The 18,553-nt window shown below is 37.6% G+C and overlaps 1 protein-coding gene across 5 annotated transcripts in view; it reads left to right on the top strand.

Annotated features, from left to right (window-relative positions):
- Positions 1-10,994, top strand: part of OPA1 (OPA1 mitochondrial dynamin like GTPase) — a 91,201-nt gene extending 80,207 nt beyond the window's left edge. For all 5 annotated transcript variants that reach the window (XM_046002095.1, XM_046002094.1, XM_046002096.1 and 2 more), the window contains 2 exons: positions 5,419-5,486; positions 7,658-10,994. In XM_046002095.1, the coding sequence (XP_045858051.1) occupies positions 5,419-5,449 (31 nt within the window). In that variant the 3' untranslated portion in view covers positions 5,450-5,486; positions 7,658-10,994. The remainder of the gene's footprint in view (positions 1-5,418; positions 5,487-7,657) is intronic.
- The last annotated feature ends 7,559 nt before the right edge of the window (positions 10,995-18,553 follow it).

Below are 18,553 nucleotides of genomic sequence, written 5' to 3'. Positions count from 1 at the left end.
AAAACACTCCTTTCATTGTATACTCCTGAGAAGTCTATGTTTTGGAAGATCTGTCTATAGTAATATATTTTTTTTCATTAGAAACATAGTTAAAATTATATCTTCTATCAGACTAAATAATAATTTTTCTGGGAATAGGTGTAATTCTGGCCAAAGATTTCCTGAGATAATAGAAATAACCCAGACCCCTAAATAGAAATAACTTCAGCAGACCCCTAAAAGTCCAGGGACCCCACCCAGCTTTGAAATTCCTGTGTCAGTCTCAGACAGCTTTCCAGAACATAGGAAATGATGCCTCCTTTTTCTATAACAAGCAGAAGTATTCTGTTCATCTTCATTAATAAGTCTTTAAAAATAGCCATGCCTGTTTGAAGGGGGGAAAAAAACTACAGTGCCAAGATTTGGAGGAGAAGTATGAGATTTAGCAATACACCTATCTCTTTGGTTTTCCCTCTCATTGACTATAAAAGGTGCTCTGTTTTACTTGTGCTAAATCTGTTTTGACTATACCTTTGAGACCTTAAATCTGGTCTCTTGTCCACCTTTTTCCTCTGTTGGGTATTTTCCTTGTTTCCCTGTACTCTAGGTAATTCCTCTAAATACTGAAGTTCTATAGAGCACTTACAGTATAATTGTCTAATAAAAGGCAAACCTTTTTAGGAACAACAAATATTACATCTTAAGAACTCTTCCTTTAGTGAACAACTTTTTTACAGCGAAATCTCACCTACTAGGTGTCTTCAAGCTTGGTACAACGTAGGTATGCAGCATGTTACAAAACAGTTCTTTTAAGGTACATTTTGATCTTTGGATGCAGTGGTTTGCTGAAAGTACACTGCATTAGTAACTGCAGTTCGTTTCTTTGTGCTTTCTTTTAAAACCTCAGAAGTTGTAAAAGATTTATTTCAACGCATATAGTAGTGTTTTGTGTGTGATTCTTTGTTCCTATTCTAAACTGTTATTAACCACTGAAGTGAACCTTCTCCCTGGTTTGGTCTTTTGGTATTCACAGTGTATTCAAAACCTAATTACAGATTAGTCTATATTTGAGACTTTTAGAGCAAGTATCAGAAGATTCAAAAAGAAATCCAGAGTAGCAGTATCATTTCATGTGGAGATAAAGAGACCCAAAACATGAATGGGTGTCAAGTCATCTGAAGAAAAGAAAAAAGAGAAGGAACTTCATTCACTGAGACGGATGGTTTATGAGGTGGGGATTATGGGAATATTCATGACTCAAGAAGCACAATGAATTGATGTTTGAAATAGTTCATCTTTTAAGTAAACATTGGGTAAATGGAAAGTGGACTCCGTATTCACTATATGTAGAATTGCCTATTTCAGAGTCGAAATAGCAGTTCAAACAGAAATAGTGGTTTGTTAATCCCTTCCTGAGTTGGTTTAATTTATCAAGTTAATCTGAAATTTTATAAGAATCTCTAGCTATAAATATTTAATGCAAATAGTAATAGAAAAAGTTGTTTTGTAATTAGCTATGCTAATCTGTACACACATTTCCATGGGAAAATAATTTCTAAATAGCAAAATAGTTAAATAAAGTAAGATCTTGGAATTTGAACACTAATACTGGGACTTTGATTTGGAAAGTTCAGAAAGTAGAAAGTTTTAGTTGCTAACACTTAACCTTATTTTTACAGATAACTCTGTTTCCTGTGTGCAGTTAGATGACAGTTTGTATATAAGAAGAGCTGAAAACTTAGAATTTAAAATGAATGAATTCAAATATAAAATAATACTGTTTATTATTGGTAATATAGATTCTTTGCAAGCAATGAAATCTGTCTACTTTCTAAACCTGTGTGTGTGTGTGCGCGCATGTGCGTGCACATGCACACACACAGCATAGTTTAGTCTTCTTAATAAGGTGAAATAATCAAATTGATGTTTCTCTTTACACTGGTATTATATTGTTAGATCTAAGTATTCTCTTCTGTGTTGCTTATATGATTTGGGTGACCCACCAGCTGTCCTTGACCTTCGTGGTCAGTGTGTATGTACCCTGCCTCCTGTTCCCAGGGTGGCTCTAGTTCTGGCCTTTGCTCCTGGCTTCTGTCCTCTTGGTCATTGACATCATACCCAGGAAGCCCATTAAGTGATATTTTTCCTTCTTAATAACCTATAGCCTTTATTTTTTGTGCTATACTTTTGGGAACTTCGCTTACCACCTGTCGAGTATTTATTGAGCATGTATGTTGAGTCTGACATTGTTGTAGATGCTAAAGATGCTGACTTTTTTTGTCCAGTTTCATACGTTTGTATTATTTTCCAAGGATTTCTTCAAATGTGTGTAGATCTAGTCTCCTTAAGAAGTAATAATATTTATTATATGTTTTTTAGTCATTCATAGGCACATACTTGGGAGCATGCTTGGTAACTAGTCCATTCTCTAACTTTTACTACAGTGTGTCTTACTTCACATAGAAGGTAAAACTTAAAACAAACACAGTTGAAATAACAGCATTTGTTTTGTTACCATTTAGAGTGTGTGTATGGTAACAGATCTGGTATGTTTCTGAATTAGAGCGATGTCACAAAGCTACTTCTCCAGGCTTCATGTCCTTGTCTTTGGCAGTGACACCTTTGGTCTATGAGAACCAAATGAAATGTGGGAAATAAAATCATTCCACATATAGCAGACACTTCATAGACTTAGAATGAGGTAGGTAGGAGGTGATCAAAGAGTTCTTCTCAAAGGCAGGATAGCATCTGTATACCCATGTCACTCCGTTAAGTGCACTGTATTAAATGAAGGAACAAACACAGAAATAAATTTTTATATTTAATGTAAAAAGGATACATTTATCACAATTACTCTTTTTTTTATTTGAAATGTTTACCTCCACCCTCTCCTCTCTCTTCTCTTCTACCCCCGTTACTTGCTGGTTACTTACTTAAATACCCTTTGTGTCATTCTTGGGATTTCAGAGTATAGTGGCACAGTGTCCTGATATTCTAATTGTAAAATATGTAAAAACAGCTTTTTGGAAGGGAAATTTGGCAATTTTATTCTGTGGTTTTCTTACTAAAGTTAATTAGATAAGCCTTTTACTGTCATTTGGAAAAAAAAATTGCGTATCTCTAATTTTAGAAGAATTTGAGTTTGATTCAGACTCCACAGTTAGCTGCCTGCATCTGAGTAGCCCTTGGTTTCTTTCAGTACAAATAGATCTTGCTCTGAACAGTCTCTAGTGAGTGATGCTGCTATACTACCCACTCTCAGGTTGTCTGTCCAGCTGAGAATGGAGGTCATGGACAGGGCAAAAGGATGGACAGAGATGGCCCTGCAGCTGCCCGATTGTACGTAGATCGTGGAGAAGATAGAATCAGAATTCCTCTTCATACAGTACAGCTTTCCCAATTGAAGTGGTTCTCGGTGAAATGTTTAGAGGAGCTGCCAAGGCTTTAAACACCTGGTTTAGATTTCCATATGTTGTGCCATTTAAGCCGGATGATTTTTTAAATACCCTGTTCATTTCCAAAATTCTGTGAGACAACTTAAAAAACTCCTTTTCTCCTACTCTCCCCTTTTTTAAAAAAAATTCTTCAGCTGATGAACTGCTCTACATGGAACTCTCTAAGTACTCGCTGGAGAAAATGGGTGAAACTGTTTCTAAGCAACAAATAAATTAATTTTAAAAATAAAAATACAGCCTTATTTTGAGAAAGGTTCTATATTTTTGGTTTGACTGTTTATAGTCAAAAAGTACAGACTAAACTTCATGAGATGGGTTGGGATTATTTTTTCCGGTTTCTCTAGTTTATTTTCACATACAAGGAATTACTGTTACCTCTGCGATAACTATTCTCATGTTTGCTCAGTAAATAGTTTGATTAAAACAGTATACTTTTTTTTCCTATATCTAGATTTTTTGTTAGTCTCAGACTAATACCAAGAGGTAGAAGTGTTAAATTACCGGCAAAAAAAGATGAAGACGTTATGTTCTTGATCTGGAACCATATAGGCTTTGTTGAGTTCCTATAATGCTACTAAGAATTCATGAAGAGGACAGGTCTTCCTTTTTTGGATGTTCATCAAAACTCCTGTCTCACTGATAGAAATACTTATGTCTTCAGTTGCAGATTCTTTATTTTGAAATATAAAAGATATAAATGTTGAGGTCTTGGGTGGCTCAGTCACCTGAGTATCTGAAACCTGAAGTTTCAGCTCAGGTCATGATTATGAGATGAGCCCCACATGAGGCTCCATGCCCAGCACAGAGTCTGCTTGAGATTCTCTCCCTCTCCCTTTGTCCCTTCTCCTGCTTGAAAGTACTCTTGCTCTCTCTAAAATAAGTAAATAAATAAATAAATAAATTTTTTAAAAAGATACTAATGTTGAAAATCTTAATGGTTTTTCTATACCTATAATGCAGAATACAGTTTTGTTTCTAGATCAGTATCCAGTTTATCTGGTTTAGAGGAACCAGTCACTTTAATTGATAATTCCCACTAATATATAGAATTGTGTTAAAAGAACAAAAATATTTGTCACTGTGCTTACCACAAGCTATATTTTGAAGGAGGAGTTGCATTATTAAGTTGGCAATGAAGTAGAATAAATCACAACTTCCCTTGTTTTTAACATTTGGAAATTGACATGTACTGTGACTAGTGTATATCTGTGAAGAAAATCTTTATATTTCATAGAGAAGTTATAGATTTTATTTGGAAGTCTATGAGCATGAAAACCTAAAATCAAATAAAATAATGTAAGTCTGTCTTCAGTGCCTGCAGTGTTTTTAAACTGTATTCATTTATAGCTAGAAAAGTACCTTTTTTATATGTATTTTTGAAGTGTTGTGCCCTTTTCATGTTTGTTGCAAATATTTCCTGCAATTTCTTTGATCTACTTTGACATATAAAGTATGCATTTTAATGTGGTCTTACTGGTAATCTTACCCTTTGTAACTTTTCCCGTTTATCCTAGAAAGTCATTTTCCAGTCTAAGGCCTGTTTAATGCTCACCTGTATTCACTTTTAATTTTTAAAAATGGCTTGATTATTTTATTTTATATTTTCCTCTGTTCCAGATATTGCTGACTGAGTCCTGGGTTAGACTCCAGAGAATCTGAGAATTCCCTAAAATTCTATACACAATTACCTGTGTATCTATACATACATTTTTCTGTGTAAGGTTCTGTAACTCTCACTACATTCTGAAAGGGGTCTGTCACAAACCCTACATTCCCCTTCCCAGAAAATTGTTATGAGCTACTACTACAATTTATCTTAATCTTTTTTCGATATAAGGCGGTATGAGGTGCAAAAGTAATTTTTTTTCCCTTTTCCCTAATAGAGTATCCCAGACCATCTATTGGACAATTATCTTTTAAGATTTGTGTTGCCTTGAAAAATAAATTCACTTTTAACTAATTGGTTATCTTTTTATCTCTGCAGAAAAAGTCAGAGAAATTCAAGAAAAACTTGATGCTTTTATTGAAGCTCTTCATCAGGAGAAATAAATGGTAATAAATAAAAGTCCTCTCGCTGCATTGGTACTGACTAAATGCAAAATCTGTATTTTTTAACTTATTATTATAGTTTATCATTATAGTTGACTCTATCTTGCTTGTCCTTAATAACAGTTTTAGTGTAATTAAATAATTTTGATAGCAGGAATCTCTGAAACTAATTCTACATTTCATACATGTAATGTCCCTTTTGAATACTTGATTGTCTTCTGGCTGAACTAAAACTATCCTCTAGAACTCATTTTGAACAGAACAAAGGTAAAACAACAGCTTAGAACAAAGCTCTAAGCTGTTTTTTAATATGCATGTGGCTCATAAGTTTTCTGCCTGTAAAGAATTAGACTGTAGCCCTCATTATTTTATTGCTTATTGTTCACATTCCAGTAGGTAATTATGTGTATGTTAAGTTGCAAAGCATTTATTTGGCTTGATTAGTAATCCTAAAACTTTTCCTAAATCTTATTCTCTTATGTTTAAAAATATTTCTGTTGTTTAAAATAACTCAGGTAGCCTTAGAATGTAGTACTCTTCTAAATGTGTGGACTCTTGTCTAATTCTGTAGTCTGGCATTGGAAGCATGTTCCAAATAAAGTATTACATATTTAAAGACTTGCCTTAGTAGCTTAGTAACCTGCTGATTATTGCTAAAGAATTATAATTAGTAAGTCTTTTGCTTTTACTGAAGAAATTGAGAAAGGGAAAATGCTATAATTAAGCCATTATCCTGTATTTAAAATATTTAATTAATCACTTCATTTGTGAGCCTTGCCCTGTAGGCAGCCTGCAACACATTCAGAACTGGAAGGAATAGAAAAGTGAAAGATTCCCTCCCTAGCTGCATTCATTTCAGGAAAGGCCTTTAGCCAAACTACCTGTTTTCCTCTATTGGAGGTACAGTATATTTGAGAAAGCAAGCTAGAAAAGGAAGCACAGCTCAGATCCTCCTCATCAGAATAGCATCCCAGCAATGAATAAGGGAGGAAGGAGTTAGAAAGCTTTCCAGTAATGCTTTGCTGCTTTGCTCTATCTCTCTCCCTGAAGTTAAGACAGATGTATATATGGGTGTATACAAAATGTATCTAGAAACTAAGTATCAATCATCTTGAACACAATCCAAAAGTAATTCATTGTTTTTAAGTGTCTGTGTTCATAAATTATTTTATACAACTTCAGTGTCTGAAAATTTTCTCTTAAAGCCATAAGGTTGTTATATCTTCCTCGCTGTCATAATTACTATCAATAATTAATGTTAGAAATAAACATTTTGAGAGCCTTTTTGATTTGGAGCTTCTCCTCTTCAGCACCAACGTTCTCTTGAAATTTTTGTTTATAAATGTGGTTCAGGGCAGGGGCGGGGGGGGGCGGAGAAAATTCATGAAAATCACAGAAACCCGTTAAAAATAGAAGCTTCATTTCTGTCTTTAATAAAATGAAGAAGCCTAAAGCCAGCCAGTGTTTTACATAATGGTTGATGTCACTTCCCTAAGCTGGTCAATGTGACATCTTGGTGTTACCATTGCTACTGAGAACATGCCTTTTCCTGTCAGAGTGTCTGTGTCAGGTAGAGTCCATGGTGGTCCCAAGAGCTAAGTTGTAATGATATTTGTCTATGAGGAAACCACCCCAACTTTCATTGTTCCTTACTTGTCTTTAGTCTCTAAGGCCCTTCCCAACCCTTGGGATTTATAACCCTGTGAACTGTTAGTAATTCTATTTTGTACCCTGCAAAGCCAATGAAAAGAATAAACATGACAAAATGGTAGTAGCCTTGCTTCATTCCCACCATTTTAGAAAAGTTACCAGGAAGGAACTTTAAAGAATAGTTTCTTAATGATAGGGTTCCTCAGCCTGATGGTTTTTAAGTAGTTCATTCTGATAATTGCTGAAGAGGTTTATACCCAATACAGTCATACACAGTTTGCTTCTGCTGATCGGTTTTAATAGGTTTTTAAATTTTTGCCATAAAAAATAAATTACAGCATTTTTTGATTCACACATCATGTTAATAAAATTGTTCTATTGTTACATTAGGTGATATTTTGAATTTAATAAAACTAGCAGACAGGCAGTTAAGCTTCCGTATTTTTATAATCATGCAGTAATAAAGTTTAGAAATTTTGTATTGGTCTCATACCTTAATTTATCAAATATGTTTATTTTTGCAGAATCCTACCCATAATATAATCACCTCTGCATACATGTGAAGAAAGAAAACTTCAAGGTCTCTTGTCCTGCCTTTTTTCCTTCTGCTATTCCACCTTTTTAAACATAAAATAAAGTCATGGGATAAAAATAATTTATGCGTGTTCGAGGCACTGTAACCATCAGTTGCCTTCCGAATGCAAGAACAATGGAAATGGCATTAAAATTCTATTTTATTGTATTGAAGTGACAAATTGAGATAGTACAAGTGGTGTGGCAGTTAGATTCAGTCCCTGAAGATAAGAAACCTGCTCTCCTGCTTGTCTCGTTTGTGGTGGCACGTGTTCAACTAATTCATTAGCTCATGTTACTCAGTGTCTTTTTTTTTCAGGGGAAAAAATGCCAGATGTTGTGAAAAGCTATCAATTGTATATAAGATGATGGTAACCCGCTAAGTTGTTGTCTTTATCTGTAATGCTCTATATGCAGTAGTTATCTGATTATGAAAATTCAGTTTACATTTATCATGTGAAAGAGGACTAGCTAACAGAAGAGTGCCTCAAATAGGTGAATTCGGATTTCAGCAACTCCGGGTACATCCCGTGAAAGAGGTCTCACCCTTCATTGCTGGCTAAGAGGGCTGCCTTAAACGCGAAGTTGGCAGTGGCTTCCCTGTTTGCTTCCGTTGATAGTTTCATCCTTTCTGTACCCATTTGAAATTCATTCATTTTGGATGTTGTATAGGTAAGTCGGTGTTCTGTTAACCATGGGTGTTTTGAACCTATGGGCAGAGCTACTGGGTTGTGACACAGGGTAAGGAAGATAAAGAATAATCAGTTGACTGATTTCATTGAGATTGTTATCAAGCACTCTGGTGGGCTTCAGGAAAAGGCTTTCTGTCACAAGACTGTTTTAAATAGAAATTATTTCAACCGAATATCGTTGACCATCTCCCTCTTAGCTGAACGTGTAAAAACAACATAAAATTTGATTCACTGCAGTTCAGTTACTATACCCTCACAGCATTTTTGTGTGTTTCAAATACTTTTTTATTGGCTCACGGACTTTAAAGCAAGAAATACGCCATTTTGGGCTTAAAATCTCTTTCTTGTTTATCTCTGCTCTTTGTTGCCATTTCATTAAGCCTTTATTATTCTAATAAAAGTGCCCATTGTGTGACAGTTTTATTTTATAGTTTACTTAATTTTACAGCTTTTTTAGAATTATGTTTTGGTAACAGTTTCCTTGCTACCCCACTTTTTTTTTTTTTAATTTAGCATCAATATACTCTTCATTGTGATTCTCTAAGATCTGAGAACATTTAATACAAAGTTGGAAGGATATCACAGAATATTTCAGAAATTGAGAGTTCAGTAAATATTTATTTTATACTGTTTGATAAGAAAGGTAGATCCAGTTTTACACAGCTGGTAGCAATCTACGTTGTTATTTGGTAGATGAGAGTCAAGAACATTTCATGTGTCTTTCACCTCTCGGGCTGATGGGTGAACAGAAAGGGAATAAATATACACAAACACACACACACACACACACACACACACACGTGTTCCATGCTAGGTTTAGAGATGACCTCACTGGTTAACTCCCTCTAACCAGTGCTGTTTGGTGGTAACTCCTCACTGAAGCAGGCACCCTGCAATTATTAATATTTTTGTTGTTGTAAAACACAGCCACTTTACAACTATAAATCTGTTTCTAAAGAAATAGGACCATGTTTATTTGTATGTGCTATGGATAGGAAAAAAATACCCTCAGCTGTATTTCTATAGCTTTTTCCCAAGCAGAAGGTTAATGTTAAGTCAGTACTTTTTCACATCTCTTTGTATAAATACAAGAAACAGTGATGGGTGTCTTCATTTTTGAGATCAGTATTTATAAATTAAACACACAAATAGATGATAAAAATTAATGTGATTAAAAATCCCATGTAAGAGTCCAGACAACCCCCCTCATCCCCCACACTAATATGACTTCTTTCTTTCATGGGCTACATTTTTTTTTTCCTTTTTAAGCTGATCTCATTCTAAGCGTGCCTCCTCCCCACCCTTGGAAGTTAGGTTGATGCAGATGTTATTTAAAGAAAAAATAAAATTCAGATTCTCAACAGTAAATCCTGTGTGTTTTGTCTGTAGTTCAAAAAATTACAAATGATTCGAATTTAAACAAATCACTTCAGAAATTGAATATACAGGAGTTAAGTTCTAACTTGACCAGAAATCATTTGTTTTTCATGGCAGAATTTGTCAAGAATAGGGTGAACAAAGCCCTATATGGAAGACAGAACAACTGTAAGTAGATGATATCTATAATTGACTCGGTCAAGGTGTCAATTTTAAAACTCCAGATTCGTAGGCAGTGCACAACAGGAAATAAGCCGTTCTCGCTGCTTCACAGTTGAATCCGCTGAGCTCTAGCTATCGGTGGAGCAATCCGCCTTTCTTAGTGTCTTCATTATATTCTCTCCTCTTTGTATGACCCCCTTTTTCAGACTTTACCCTGTGGACTCCTTCCCACAAATAATTTGGCCTCCAAATGCAAATGAATAGTGTAAAGATGAGTAGGCAACGTTGCAGAGAGTGATGCTTCCTCACCGTATAATTTGGGAAATTTACATATGATGGTAAGATTCAGAGTGTAGACTTAAAAGGTAAATTCCTTAAGTAGTTAATAATTTTATATTTATTTATTTCAGATGTATTTATCTTAAAAAAAATAATGGTATTTTAGTTTTCCACTGAAGGGGATCAAAATAGTGCTTTTTCTCTCAGTTCTCTCAGTTCTCTAAACTGGCGTTGGCTGTAGTTTCAGGTACTTAGCAGTGTAGAGATGTGCTTACAAATATACTTACTTTTGAATGGTCATGGCTACATGTTTAAATATTTAAAACATAACCTTGTTTTTACTTGTGCACTGTGAATGAACTTTGTATTATTTTTTAAAACCTTCATACTCCATGTAGATGTTATTGCAATTTGATTTTGCCTGTGCTTAATTAAGGTCATTTGTATAAATTAGTAATAAAAGATATTTAAATCATGTTATAATTTGATATTGGAAAGCATCTTTTAACTTTTCTCTGTATTAATGAGGAGGTGAGAGAGAGAAAGGGAGAGAGAGAGACCTGTGCACCTAGGCTCATAATTTGACCTCATAGTGTAACCAAATTCATGGTCTCATAAGCCCCTTAATGTGGCTCTTTTCTGAATACTTATATTTCACATGCTTCACATTTCACTGTTGTAATCCATGGTCAAACAATGCCTTTTTTCATGTCTTGATATTTGTCAAAACATTTTGGTATTTTCTCTGATAAAATATATTAAAAATGTCTTTTAATTGGATTTTGCTGCCACGGCCATCATTTTCATTAATGATGCTAGCATGTTCATTTGTACAGGAGGCTTACTGGAAAGTCATACCCAAGTCTTAGAACGGGAAGAAATTGAGGATCCCTTACTTCCATCGACCACCTTGTTATGAACTCCTATTTCTCTCTTTTTTTTTGTCTTCCCAGAACTTTGCTCCTAAATGATGCTTATTAGATGGTTGTTGATCATTTGATGTGTAAAATAAGGCAGAGTAGAGGTGTGCCTTATCCAGGATTCCTATGGTTGGCTGAAGTCAAAACTAGGGAAAGACTCAAAGTCATGATTGCTTCTATAAGTAGTACATTCTAGCTAGAAAATGGTTTATTGCTGGTGAGTTAATGTCAAGAGACAGTCTTGGAATTCCTTTGGAAGTTTTGTAGAAAAGAACATGTTTTAGTCACGTTAGCCTGTATGTCACTTGTCACTATTAACAGACCAGTCTCAATGTGAGGCTCAAAAAGTAGTTGTACTTTATTATCCTTTGTATACTTCAGATTCAAAAACTGCATGCATCAGAAAAGGTTGAAGAATTTACTTCCTGTAGATTTAACAGAGTGATTTGTTCCTTCTCATGCTTCCAAATGAAAAAAAATCATACCTTTTAAAAATTACTCATTTTTTAATTGAAATATAGTTAACATAATATTAAACTGTTTCAGATGTATGAAGAATTCTCTACCAAAATGAAGCAGCTATCATGTGCTTGTAAATAATACAGATGTATTGTTTAATTGTATTACAAAATGTGTTTTAAAATAATCAAACACATCCAATTGGTGATAATTAAAATGGTCATATTCTGCACATATAAGTTAATAGATATAGAAAACTTTAGAGTTAAGATGAGTGCTATAAAAATTGTCAAAGATTAAGAAGCGGAACAGTATCAGGAAAGTTTATTTTTGTTTATTATTTATTTAAATTCAGTTAGCCAACATTTAGTACATCATTAGTTTCTGATGTATGTTCAGTGATTCATCAGTTTCATATACCACCCAGTGCTCATTACATCACATGCTCTCCTTAATACCCATCACCCAGTTACCCCATCCCCCCACCCACCTCCCCTCCAGCAACCCTGTTTGTTTCCCAGACTCAGGAGTATCTCATGGTTAGTCTCCCTCATTTCTTCCCATTCAGTTTCCCTCCCTTCCCCTATGGTCCTCTGCACTGTTTCTTACATTCCGCATATGAGTGAAACCATATTATAATTATCTTTCTCTGATTGACTTATTTCACTTAGCATAGTACCCTCTGGTTCCATCCACATTGATATGAATGGAAGGTATGGTGGCTGAGTAATACTCCATTGTATATATGAACCACATCTTCTTTATCCATTCATCTATTGAAGGACATCTCGGCTCTTTCCACAGTTTGGCTCTTGTGGACGTTGCTGCTATGAACATTGGGATGCAGTTGCCCTTCTTTTCACGTCTGTATTTTGGGGGGTAAATACCCAGCTGTGCTAGGTCTTAGGGTAGCTCTATTTTGAACTTTCTGAGGAACCTCCATTCTATTTAAATGTGAGTGGCCTTTACCCTGAAGAAGACAGTTCTATAGAATAAGGGTGAGAAAAATGTGCCTCATAAGGTTAAATAAGTATCTTGAAATGAAGGAGTTGAGTTAGGTTCACATTCCCTAGGGCCAGTGTTGAGGCTCATTTGGGGACAAGTCACTGAGTAGCAAGTAACTTTTGTAAATCCCTGTTCCCTCATTCTTTGCGGTAAAGAATTCTTGCTTGTTTTGTTTTTAACTAATTAATCCAGGTGTTGTCCTGGTTCCTATCCAGGTATTTGAGAAAATTTAAAAACACGGTTTTTTAAGAACCTGTAGGCCCAAGGCCCCAGTGAAGACCCAGTCACCAGCCGTGACACTGCCTGCTGCCTCCCCCAGAAGCTGTGTTACCAATACAGGATACACTCCATGTTTGAAGCTGAATGTCTGTTCTGCTGCTCCTTCTTGCAGTCACTTAATCACATAGCAACAGCATGAAAATTAGAATTGTATCCACTTGTCAGAAAATATAGTCATGGTTTACCTGATTTAGCACTTGCCAGAAGCTTGTGAGACCTCTAACATTTCTGAGAAAGTAGGTAGAGAATAGACTAACTCCATCTTGCTCTACTAAAATTTTTCTGAGAATTAGGCCAACTCTGGAGGAAACAATACTGCCTGGACTGCCACTGACCTGCCTCTTGATTTATCAAATATGCCCTTGACTCTCCCAGATCCTATATGATGTACCTATTTGAAGAAAATACTCTTCTGCAAGGTATCCTTTGCAGAAGTAAAACCTAAGAACATAACTGTTATTTAAGTTCATTAGAGTAAGGATTACGAGACAATTAAGTTCTAGCAAAGCTTCCCGCTCGAAACAAATGTATATGTCACTTTTCTGTCAAAAAGAATTCAAGACCTTAACCTGTTTCTTCACTTCAGCTGCAGGAAATGCTGAAATTAATTTACCTCTTAAGGAATCAACCTATCCATTTTTCTGCTTTCCACTTTTTTTTGTTGTTGTTGTTGTTGTTGTTTTATATATATTTTATTTATTTGACAGAAATCACAACTAGGCAGAGAGGCAGGCAGAGAGAGAGGAGGAAGCAGGCTCCCTGCGGAGCAGAGAGCCCGATGTGGGGCTCGATCCCAGGACCCTGGGATCATGACCCGAGCCGAAGGCAGAGGCTTTAACCCACTGAGCCACTCAGACGCCCCATTCCACTTTTGTTTTTAATCTCTCTTTTCCATAGGTCCTAACATGGAAGTAGTCACACATCACTAACAAGCTACAATGCTTACTCTCTCTCCATCAAGAAATGTATTTGTCTAGAGAGCTTAAGTCCAAAGTACCCACTTATAACACCTTAGCTATGCTTTAAGAGCACAGCACGCACCCAGCTAAAACAGTGAATCTGCCTCCTTACCTCCAAGAGCAGTACTAACAGGAGGAAGAGGTGCCTGGTGTGTTTTGGGAGAAAGGTACAGACGGTAGCACACCCTTACTAAGGGCCCATCAGAAAGGTCCTTGCAGGACTCAGCGCATAGCAAAGATGTGTACTGTCACTGGCCATTAGCATTTTGAGGTCCCTAAGCCTTTTTAGTATCCTATCTTGACAAGAATTGGTCCCATGAATTTGGGGGGAGGGGCAGTCTTTTAAGTTTTGATGTTAAGAAAAGAACTCGAACTGGTATGTCTTGTGTTTTGCATTCATTACCCCAGATAGTATTTCCATTTTGTCAATGAGGAAATTGGCTCCGAAATTTTAAGTAACTTGCCCAAGGTCATTCTAGTGAGTAGTAAAGTCTAAATTTGAAAACAAGCCTGGTTACAAACCCATGTGCACTTTGCTGTCTCTCAGACATAGTTTCAGGACAGTGAGCTTATTTATGAGGTGAATTATTTGAGCTGTATCCTGGCCCCCGACGTTCATAAGGGACTTAGAACGTGCATAAGGGACTAACCCTAACTGAGGCTGTTGTTGCATCACAAGAATGGGGATCTCGGCAGAGGCAGGGGGCTCCTGTGGGGTCCTGGGGGATAAGATGATACTGAGATTCAGGGGGTTCTAATCTGCCTGCCTGCCTCAGACCTCAAACCTCAGTAGTAATTAGTACTTGGTGATTTTTTCCTCAACATGGTAATCATGTTAATTTTGCCATCTTACCTATGTTGATTCTCTACATTCTTTTGAGTTAACCAGATCCAGGATTATTTTTACCCCAGTTTTTAAACCCTGGATTGAATCTCTTCTCAAACTTTGGCTGCCTTTCTGTTTCTAATAAGCTTAAACCTTGAGAGAAAGGCTGTTAGCAGAAGCCTCTACAATTTTGACTCAACTTTTTTTAAGAACATCATATACATTCTTTATTTAATTTTCTTGCCTTGAGTTTCTAGTTTCCCAGGACTTGGAAATAGATACTTTTCTTGCCAGCATCCTCTTGAGTTTATCTTCTCGTGTATCAGATCACCCTTAATTAAACACCCCCGCCCTTTGCTGCCTCTCCCATATGGGAGGCTCTCAGCACAGCGAAACCACTCCCGTTTTCATACATCCAGATTTCTCTTTTTAAACATCTGAGACATCTCCTTTCTTGCTAATTATACTTGCCAATTGCCATGGTCATAGCTGAACCAGGATTGTGAGATGGTAGTTTCATTCATGTCAAAAGTACCGTGTGTGTCGCTGCATGGACGGACGAGGCGTTTGGATCTTGTTCTCCGTTGGGCACCCCCATCGGTGCAGTTCGCCAGCTGCGCACCCTATGATTGGCTGGGCTTTTGATGTGCAGATACTACAAGTTGGTCACAAACGTGCGTACAATGGGCCTGTTCTGGTTCATGTGAAAATCAACATCCTTTTTTGTGTTCCTGGGTGACAGGATGCTACAATACTATTAGCATTTGCAAAGAGTGTGCTCTGTCCAAGGGTGTAACCACAGATCGTGTGCTGCTCAGTTTGTGTTTCTCTATTATGTGAGAGACACAAAGAAGCTGAAGGCTGGCAAAGGCCTGTCAAATCTCGTAATGTAGCGCTCGACCCCCAAACTCCACTTGGCCTCCGAGCATCTCTTGTTCCCCGTTCCACCCCTTTCCCTGAATGGGCTCTGAGGTAGGTAAATGAATTCAGAGGCCTGGTAGGCGGGGGATTCCTTTCTGACCTCATTCCTGTACCATTTGTTTGCAGGCTTGTAGGGGGAGAGGAGGACATTTTGGAATCCTTTGTGTTAAATAATTTTCTTGCAGGTTGGGGAGTTAATGGTAACTTTGTCTGTAGCCAACCGAGCAGAAAGCCTCCACGGACCAGGCGTGGCATGCTCAGCCAACCTCCTCAAAACTACAAGATGAGAATGTGGAAATAGGGAAATTTCTAGAGCAGATGTATACGCGGCGTGTTTGCCATCTGGTTGTGGGAAGCCGAGATCGTCCTGTGTATATAAAATAGAGTAGTTCTTCCTTTAAAAAAGAGTTCCTCTTTCTGAACTACCATAGCTTTTATTATTAACGCCTGTAGTTTGGATAGTCTTCTGTACAACCAGATATGTATATTTGGAAACATTTTTGAAGGCTTCCACGACCTGGCTGACTGTATGGAGGATGGTGTGATATGCAGAGGCTTTCTATCCTTTTTTTAACCCTCAGCTTCACTTTAGCCAGTAAATTATAGTTTTAGAACGATAGCTTGCCTTTTGCAAAAGAAGAAATGAGGTCCTGAGAGAAGAAACAATTTGTTCAATTAGTGGCAGAACGAGAACCCTTCTGTCCTGACTCCTAAGCAAGTACAGGCATCCTCCCTTACCTAGGACTCCAGTGATCCAAGGGCAACCCCATCCGGAAGCGGGTGACCCTCCTCTTGAGGCATCATCAGGCCAGCAGTGTCCTAACGCTCTGTCACGGTGCCTACGCCATTCCCCTCACTCCGTCTCATCACAAGAAGGAGGGTGAGTACAGGCCAATAAGGTATTTGAAAAAAGAGACCATATTCACACAACTTTTATTACAGTATATTGTTATAATTGTTCTGTCTAGTTATGGTTATTGTTAATCTCTTAGTAGGTTTACTAAACTAAACTTTATCATAGGTATGTATGAATAGGGAAAAACATGACGTCTATAGGGCCGGAACTCTCTGCAGTTTCAGGCATCCACCGGGGTCTTGATCATGGGGCACTGTTTCTATTCTGAGAAGATTTAAGCCAGGCCACAAACTCAGTGCCCCCAAAGTCAGGCATTTTGCAAAAAAACCTGGGGAATCTGGATATTTATTTGAAATCACCTTACTTTTGAATGTTAGCGCTATTTTAAAAATCTTGGGGCACCTGGGTGGCTCAGTGGGCTGAGCGTCCAGCTCTTGATTTGGGCTCAGGTCACAGTCTTAGGGTCCTGGGATCTAGCCCTGTGTCAGGCTCTGCACTCAGCGGGGAGTCTGCTTCTTCCTATCCCTCTCCCTCGGCTTGCTCGCTCACTCTCTCTCTCAAATAAGTAAATATTTTTTTGAAAAAATCCTAAACGGTATGTAAGTCAGACAGAAACATCCACAACCAGCATGCTGCCCGGCCACGGATCACCACGTGAAAACTCTCAGTTTGACCGCTGCCGGCCTCAGTGAAGCTGAGTGACAACACTCCTGAGAGCTTCTGAAGAGAGCATGATTTCTGGGCATGCTTACAGGTGCACAGATGTTCAGCTTCATTTAGAGGCATGAAGCCTTAACTTTAAGTGAAGTTAAATGATGAGGCTGGACTGAAAGGGAAAATCTCATTTATTAAATGCCAACTATATTAAATATATTTCGTATTCTTCCTTACATCGGCACTATCACTGTTTTTCAGTACGTGGATGCCTGCTGGAAGGGCTTCCCTGAGTGTCCAGGCTGACAAGTTGGCTAAGTCTGTCTGGGATTCCATGTAGGTTTGCCTGCAGAGCCTGGAAAACAAAGTGGGTATTGAATAAGCGGGCAACGTGCCCGGAGCCCCCTTCCATCACCCACTCACCTGTCCAGACCCGGCAGTTCCTTTTCATGTTGTAAGCTGCAAAAAAGTGTGTACATTCCTGAAGAGATACTTAATATACTACTTCCAGGACCATGGACAAGTCGGTGCTGAGAGGAAACCCTGACTGAATAAGATGCACATATTTAAGTAAAAGTCTTTTGTTCTACACGCCTGCCTTTTTCAAGTTCTGAAAGTCACGCTGGTGAACTTCAACAGGGGAAAATGGCCCTGAGGCCAATTTTGCACAATTTAAGTGAATCCTGAGTATTCAGAGCACATTCTATTTTTAAGGTTTACAGAGGAAGAGGTAACCCAGAATTCTGGTAATTATTTTGTTTTTGTTGCTCGGCTTTAATAAAATCATTTCACTAACTAAAGGGTACTGTATCGTAAGGGAAAAGCCAGTTGTCTACTGTGTATGTGTGTGTGTATTTATCCTGGATCTGTAACAAAGGGTTCATCTTAGTTCCCAAAAAAAGCCATCCTATTTGGAGAAATTCTGTCAGGAAAGAAGGCAACGACACAGGCACACACACAGAGCTCAAGCCTGTGTGTCTGGCTCTTCAGAAGGGCAAAGAAGAGCCCAGGACCATGAAGCACAGGAGTCCTACTTCAGATTAAGCATGCTCTGCTCCCCACATGACCATGTCAGAGCCGCTTCCTTCCCCAGACCAGATGTGTGAAAGGACAGCAAGTTGGTTAGCCCCACAGGTTTCCTCCAGCCCAGATAACCTCTGAGTTTCTGCCACTGATTAAACTTAGCATCCAGAGAAACCAAGGAAACATGTGTCCTTGTCCAACTAAGTCAGGCAAGATGTTTTCCAGATCACATTCTTTTTTCAGTGAAAGCCATTCTAATAGTTGCCTCCAAACCAGGTACAAGGTGTTTCTCTATTGAATCTTTCTAAATAACTAGTTACCACGTACTGTTTGTCAGACACTGTTGTAGGCACTTAAACTATGTGAATGTTGATAACTTCCACAACCCTGAGAGATAGGTACTATTATTTTCCCCATTTTATAGGCAAAAACAAA

The sequence above is a fragment of the Meles meles genome, chromosome 4 (assembly GCF_922984935.1).
Source record: "Meles meles chromosome 4, mMelMel3.1 paternal haplotype, whole genome shotgun sequence".
NCBI lineage: Eukaryota > Metazoa > Chordata > Mammalia > Carnivora > Mustelidae > Meles > Meles meles.
Note: the sequence above shows the minus strand (reverse complement) of the source record. Positions and strands in the feature narration are given on the sequence as shown.